Raw genomic sequence first — 7496 nt, forward strand, 5'->3', positions numbered from 1 at the left:
CGGAGCTTTCTGAGGCACACTCAGGTGAAATGGGGTTAATGAAAGGTGAAGGGAGGTCTGTGAACAGAGACTAAAGGGGCAGGTGCCCTCTGAATGGGCACAGGATGGTTTAGTAGCCTCAGGCTCCTCTCGCTGCTGCCCAGAAGGATCTGTCCCCACACAGCCTCTGGTCAGGTGGAAGTTTGGATTTTTATATTTAATTTTTTAAATTTTTTCTTCCTTCACCACCCCACTCCCTGGAGCTGTCAGCCCCTCTCACGAGGCAAGGCAGGCCTTGTTGAATGCACATGTATTTATTGTACCACTTTCAGCACAAGGTCTAACACTGAAGCACAGGAGTGTCATTACAGTCTGTACAGCACCCTCTGGAACACAGACAACACGGACATGCAGCCCTGCAGGCTCTGCAGCAGATCCCAGGGCTGCTGCAGTGGGGAACAAAGACAGCTTGGAACAATGAGAATACCAACAGTGGCTCGTTCTCTGACCTCTCCTAGGGCCTGGCTGGGTCTAAACAAGCATCCCATGAACAGGATTGTAAAATTAACATGCTGAATCAATTACAGACAATGTTTAAAGAAGTTGCTTTTTGCAACAAACACTTGATCAAAAAAAAAAAAAAAGTAAAAGAAAAAATAACATGAAGGCCATGTTTTCCTTCTCAAATTCTCCTGTCCTACCCCCTTCTATCTCTAAGTCAAGGAGCAGCCTTTCCTTTTCTCCCCCTTCTTCCCATTTTTCGTGAGGAGCTCAGGAGGTCCCAGCTCCATGCAGTGTCTGGCACCACTAAGGCCAGACTTGCTGCTGTGTAATCACCCACACCATGAACCCACAGTTTGGTTCTTCTGGCCCTGCCTTCTCTGCCTCCATTAAACTGCACTCAAAGGCTTGCAAAGATTAAACTCTTGCCTTGCTGCAAAATGAACAAAGTATTTTAAGAATAGCCCTGCTGAGGAAAGTGGAGTTTGGCCTTTTTTGCCTTCATTCCTGTCTCTGCTGCCTCCAGCAGCTGCTTCTTGGCTGCACTGGTGGCAGTAGATTGGGGAACAAATTCATTAAATGAGCCACTGTAAACAAAAAGGACATCTGGAATGACCTCAGCACACAGGTGGGGGCTTGTTTGCAGAAAGCAGCTCATTCCTAAAAAGCTGCTTCACCAGCCTGGGCCCTGCTCAGCCAGGCCCTCTCCCCAGCCCTGGGTGACCCCTCTGAAGGGGCTCTGTGTGAACAAAGGGGCCCCTCCTCAGCTTCACCCCCCTCAGCTTCTCACCAGCTGAGGGAGACACACAGGCTCATGGCAGGGTCAGTCTGAGGAAGGCTTTGGGAAGGAGGACTCACCTTCCAGCTTTGTTGTCCAAAAACATGCTGAACATAGGAGATGAGACACAAGGAGAAAATAAAATTCTGCAGGACCATGAAGGTGTGGGTTTGGGAGTGAGAGGAGAAGGGAAAGCTTCTTTCCAAATTTCTTAGTTGATTGCAACTGAATTTACAAGAATTTGATAAAGAGCAAAACTAGGAAGTTGTGACAGCTGTGCACCACCAGCACAAAACCACAGGGAGACCTCATGGCTTTCCTCAGCCTCAAAAACAGGTTTCTCTGGTTGCAACACTGCCCGCTGGAAACATAAATAACATCTCATTATGTTTACATGTTTGAGTTAAAAAGAAAAGTGCCAAAAGCAAAATCTGCAAAGGAGCAGAGCTCAGTGCACTGGGGACAAGCTGGGAGTGCTGGTTTGGTGTATGCTAAGGAAAGGGAGAGGGCTCAGGTCAGGACAGCCCTGTGACTGTGGCTGCAGCCTCAGACCACGGCTTCAGCCAGAGGTCAGGTGCAGGAGCTTTGTCCCAGTCTCTCCCAGCACCACCCCGTGCTCAGAGCCACGTGAAAGGAGGAGGAAGCCTGCCTGCCCCGGGAGTGGTGGGGGAGCTGCACACACCTTGAGTCCCAGAAAACGGAGGACGTTTGACCCCTCAGGATTCTCAGCCTCCCATCCCCCCACAGAGGTACCTGTGCCATCCCTGCCCTGCCCCATCCGCACAGATCACACCGCACGTGTCTCTGCTTCAATCTTCTGCTCCCCGTGGAGGTTTTCCAGTTCCTGCACCTGGGCCACGTTCTGTCTGATGGCAATCTCGGGGCCCCCTCCGTACAGGGTGCTTAGATAAACCCACGTCTCCTCGGAGATCTGCCCGTAGTCAGCACCTGGAAGGGACACCACCAGTAACCGGATGCACCCGTAGAAAGGGCACCACAGCACCAGGATTTCCTCTCCAAACACCTCCCCTCGCACGCCCATCCCAAGAGGACGAGACACCGCTGGTCCCCTCACAAAGCCCCTGCAGTGCCGCCTCCTGCTGGAAGCACCGGTGTGTCCTCCACTGATCCATGTCCCCAGGAACCACATCTACACATCGTTTAAATCCCTCCAGGGGTGGGGACTCCACCACTGCCCTGGGCAGCCTGTTCCAAACCCTGACAGCCCTTTCCATATAGAAACTTTCCTAATATCCAAACCTCGCCAGGCACAACATAAGGCTGTTTTAACTTTGAAAGGGGGACCACAACAGATGCTGAATGAAGACCACATCAAAAGCAATGCAAGATCAAAGCTCCAGCACAAAGGGGAATGGTGGAAGGGGCCTGGGGAGCAGCAAGGCAGGAGCTGGGGGTCTGCAGGAACCAGTCCCAGCAGCAAACTGGTCATGCAGGAGCTGCCACTAGAGAACTGGCTCACTCAGGGCAGGGGCTGGGTAGAGAACTGTCAATCCTCTGCAACACCATCTTGCTCTGTAACTTCATTAAGGACAGCCAGATCCAGTGGAACAGTCTCCACCTTTTAGGAACACCACAGGCAGCAAGCACCAGCCTTACCCTGCTTGACTTGCACGTGGCCACCTGGTTTCGTGAGGGCAATCTTGGTGTTGTCAATTGGTCCAGGCGGCTCTGTAGGAGAACAAATATGTCAAACACCATCTGATTTCCTCATTGCCTCCAGATTCATCTACTTTCCTAACTTCTTCTATTTGTCATCTCTGTCCTGCCCTGGGGACCTGCAGGCAGCCCCAGTGGCTGGTGCCTGAACCCTGCCCAGCCTTGTCACCCCAGCCAGGGGCAGTACTCAGCCAGGATCCAGCAAATGGACTCGTTTCCATTCCCCCTCTCCCCTCTGACAGACCCCAGTGTCTGATCCTTACCGTTATCCTTGCCCTTGACAAAGGCCTCCCACTCCCGGAACCACTGCATGCTGATGCAGTAGATGACACTTGGAGACTCCTCTGCCTGGAAAGCCTTGTTCAGCTGGGAGAGCAGGAACAGAGATACAGGAAAGACTTAGTCATTCCTGAGATCTTGGGGAGGCCCTTCCATTAACTGTAAGGCAGCCTTGCCATTCTCCAGAAGAACCCCATGTAATTCCTTCCTCACACCCTGTTCCTGCTCACCAGAGCAGGCATGAGACAAGGATGGTTTCACACTTTCTGTCTGCACAGCATTCTCACCCCCCAGTTGCCCCTCTGCACTGGGGAACCCCCAGGCCAATCTCCTGGCTGTACTGTAGATGATGTTCTGGAAAACAGGTAGGAGTTTTCCAGGTCTCCATTTCCCACCCCTGCCCTTTGCCTTGCTTCCAGATGCTTCCCATGCCAACCTTGATGAAGGTGTCGATTTCGATCCTCCTGCGCTTGGCGAGGGCTTCGATCTCCACTTGGCAAATGGAGCACACGTACAGATGGTTCACAGCAGGGCCACCCCCAAACCTGGGCACGGGGAGAGGGAGCAGAATGGAGAACTGCAGCAGAGTGGAAACTCTTCCCAGCCCTGCACCCTACAGACAGGGATTTTTATACTACTCCAGACACTGGTGAGGGAGGTGCATCTGCAGCTGAGGGCACAGAGCTGCCTTTACTCAGCCACACTTTTGCTGTTCTGGCTTAGCTCTTGCTGTCCTTTTGGGACAGGAACTGATACTGTCCTGGCTTAGATCAGGACACTCTACAAATACGGGGAGAAAGAATGGAATGCCCACATTCACCTGTTGTAGAGATATTCCCACACATTTTGGGGCAGAATCACAACCAGGTCATCAATGTAATGGTATTTATTAGGAGGGATCCCTGTGGAGGAAAGGCAAGTGGAAGAGTTAATCAGGGATCTCATTATTGCTGCATACAACAGACACAAATAAAAAGGCTGATGTTCCTTTCTGAGAACTCTGATTCCACAATATGCTTCCTTTGCTAATGGAAGACAGTCATGAGTTCATTAACTGTGGAGGTTTCTCAATCCACAGCCTCAATTTCTAATCAAGTGCCTCATTTCCAGTTTAGAAGAGAGATTTACAAACACTGAGTACTCCCCAGCATGGCTGATGAAGCAGCAGCAGAGTCAGATGTGCTATCAGCTCCCTTCCACAGCACGTGCTCCCTTCTCCAAACAAACCCCCGAGGGCCAGCCCTGCTGACAGGGTAACACAGATAAACCCAGCCCTATCTACTTTCTACAGGTTTGTTTTTAAACACAGAGAACTGAAAACTGTTGTTTCCCAGCACTACACATCCCCCCAGGCCACCAACCAGCAGCACAATGGGCAATTGTCTCATCCCTCCCTGAGCAGGCTGGAGTTTCTGCCAAAGAGGATCCCACTGCAGCTTCCCCATATCAGGATGGCAGCTGGAGCTTTTTCCTACATTTGTTAACGCACCAGGAAGCACAAAAGGTGCTGCTCCCAGGTCCAGCAGCCTTACCTCCATGGGAGCACAGAAAGGTATGGTTGGTGATGGGCCCAGGCTCAGCAAAGGTGTTGAATTTATTGAGCCACTCTCGAGAGATGTAGAACTGGAGCAAACTGTGCTCCTTCATGCTGGCCAGGGACACGACCTTCTGACGCTCTCGCACAGCCTCCTCACTGCTTTTCCTGGAGCAAGGAAAGGAAAACTCCATTTGTGAAGTGCATTTCCAGGTGTTTTGTACCCAGGAAGGGGCTGAGGGCACAGCTCACCTGTAGAACAGCACATAGGCTTCTGCATTCTGCACCACGGTCTCGTGGACCTCGGTGACGTACTGGTCATCGAACTCGTACCACTGGCCATTGATCACGTTCTGGCAGTAGGCAATGTAGTGGCCACCTGGAACAGAAAGCACAGTTCTGCAGTGCAGACAGAAGGCAGGCCTGGGATAATGTCAGCAGCGCAAACACGATTAGCTGCTGGCACAGAACAGAGAGAGAGACAAAAAAAAAAGGATAATTCCTGTTCAGGCAAGCTTTGCTGGAGCAGCAGAGCCTGGCACTGTCACCCTGATTTCCCTTCCTTGGAAAGGCCTCTCAGCAAGACTGAACAGTGGGAAAGGGTTTGAGCCAAGCCCGTGGGGAGGGTGAAAGAGCTGCAGGGGATCTGTCAGAAACTGCTCAGTTCACTTTTCAAAGGGCAGAGGCTGCTCAGGCAGAGCAGAGAATGGAGGGGGTCTTATGCTGCCCTTCAGCCCAGCAGAGGTGTTGGCTACTCCTGACCACGCTCCTGCCTCAGTCACACTCCTCCCATCCTGTTCCTCCTCCAGGGAAGGACTTACTGCCAGCTGTGCCGTGGTGACAGATGACTGACAGGAGGTCGTAGGTGGTGATCTGGGACACACACTCCTTGGCGAGGAAAGGTCGCAGATCCAGCCCTTCCAAGGGGAAGGAGACGTGGCTGTTGATCTTGAAGGAATACATCACCTCGTGCCGGAACCGTTTCAAGTGGATGCAAAGGATCTAAAAGACCAAGGATAGAGGACATCAAAGGGCAGTTTTGCCACGGGAGTTCTGGGAGCACAGCACATCTCTGTGTGTCTGATCTTTGCAGGAGTTCTTTGCCTGTTTCTCATTAATCCTGCTGGCTCATCAGTTAGACTGAGAAAGTCTCTTCTGATCTAGATACAGGACTTTGCCACCAAAAAACCTGCTGGTTTTATTCTGCCTCTGGCCTCCTCACCTCTTCAGTGGCTGTTAGAAGAAAATTAGGAAACAAGGTGCTTTTACCCACCTCTGGGAGCCGGAGAACTTTGCAGTACTTCACTCCATTCCGCAGCCTGAGGGAGGAAAAGAAATGAGCTGTGAGGACTCTCTACAGCAAAGGCATGGCTGGGTCTTGCTTGCTTTGGAATCCAAGACAAATCCTGAATTCCAGCAGAAGAATTGACCAGGAAGAGGACACAGCAAAGTATCTGACAGCAGTACAGAGAAATAGAGTTCCAGAAATAAAACTCCAGACATGCAACACAATACAGGTAATGCCAACTTACTTCTTACACCGTTCACAGCTGTACATGTTGTCCCCTGTAGAGAGAGAAGAGAGCCATTATGCAGCTGCTCAGAGCATACGAGGCTGACGCAGCGACATTTCCAGACAGTAAGCAGATTAAGAGCCTTTTGGGCAGGCCAGGATGAGAAGAGATCAAAACAACTCCTCTCAGTAAGTGTAGGCAAGAAGGGGAAGCAGTCAATTAGCAGGAAAGTGCCCACCACCACACCTGAACAGCAAATGGTGTGAGTCTTCCAGAGCTGAAAGATGAGAAAGTGAAGAAACTGAGGAGCCACAGCACTCAGCCAGCCAACAGCTCTACCTGCTCCTCACTGAGGACATTCTCATCCAGATTTCCCACCCCTGAGCAGGTGGAAAAGTTCCCTCCTGCTCAGAGATGCTGAGCTGCCAACTTTCGGCACTGCCGGTCTCTAATGACACACCAAGGCAGGATCTCTAGGAGATTTAATCTGCCTTCAAAATGCATATGGAATGCTCCTCCATGCTGTCAGACCCCACCGAAAAAACTCACCCTTCAACTCATCTGCTGCAAAAAAGGCAGCAAGGCAATCCTCCAGTGTCACCACAGGACCCCAAAACCAGCTAGGGATACAGGACACCACAAATCTGCAAAGGAGAAGAGATTAAGAGTTATAAATAAAATAGCTGAATGCTTTGGCACACAAAACCCCAACTGGATGATAAATTTCCTTCTAGCTGTAGGTCCTAAGCTCATCCCACATCCCAGAGGAGCACAGAAAGCACAACTGCTCTCAGCTGATATTCCTACTCAAACTGGAAATTATTTGGAAAACTACACCAGGAATTAATTTGCTCTGGAGGGCAAGTCTGAGCTAAAGGCAGCAGTGAGGGGTGATCAGCTGCATGAGAGCTCTCAAGGTGTGTGAGAGGTCTAGAGGAGCAGTAACAACTGGTCCACATGAAAAGGCTCCACCCTCGGTGAGGTACCAAAAGCTGTCCTCCAAGGAATGGTTCCAATTGACATTCCAATGTTAACACCACTGGTTAGGGACAGCTGCCTTCCAGCACTGCAGGGCAAATCCCAGAAAACAGAGGTCCTGCATAGGGAACACACCTCCGGATATACTCCATGATGAAAGCAATCCAGCCTTGAGAGGCATAGTTGTCCCCACACGCCCCTGTCTTAGCTGGCACGTTTTGGTAGATGGCAGAGTGCAGCCTGGCCAAGTCCTCTT

At 51.1% G+C, this 7496-nt stretch overlaps 1 protein-coding gene across 1 annotated transcript in view; it reads right to left on the reverse strand.

The window, feature by feature from the left end:
* Positions 1-272: 272 nt before the first annotated feature.
* Positions 273-7496, reverse strand: part of USP20 (ubiquitin specific peptidase 20) — a 19040-nt gene continuing 11816 nt past the window's right edge. Inside the window, exons 14-25 of the mRNA XM_017745459.1 lie at positions 7376-7496; positions 6812-6906; positions 6281-6314; positions 6022-6067; positions 5570-5750; positions 5001-5127; positions 4747-4916; positions 4035-4116; positions 3651-3759; positions 3199-3301; positions 2876-2947; positions 273-2206 (exon numbers count right to left, since the gene is read on the reverse strand). The exon at positions 7376-7496 is cut by the window's right edge and continues 1 nt beyond it. Coding sequence (XP_017600948.1) covers positions 2046-2206; positions 2876-2947; positions 3199-3301; positions 3651-3759; positions 4035-4116; positions 4747-4916; positions 5001-5127; positions 5570-5750; positions 6022-6067; positions 6281-6314; positions 6812-6906; positions 7376-7496 — 1301 coding nt within the window. The 3' untranslated portion in view covers positions 273-2045. The remainder of the gene's footprint in view (positions 2207-2875; positions 2948-3198; positions 3302-3650; positions 3760-4034; positions 4117-4746; positions 4917-5000; positions 5128-5569; positions 5751-6021; positions 6068-6280; positions 6315-6811; positions 6907-7375) is intronic.

This window comes from Corvus brachyrhynchos, unplaced genomic scaffold, assembly GCF_000691975.1.
Source record: "Corvus brachyrhynchos isolate BGI_N302 unplaced genomic scaffold, ASM69197v1 scaffold59, whole genome shotgun sequence".
In the NCBI taxonomy this organism is placed as follows: domain Eukaryota; kingdom Metazoa; phylum Chordata; class Aves; order Passeriformes; family Corvidae; genus Corvus; species Corvus brachyrhynchos.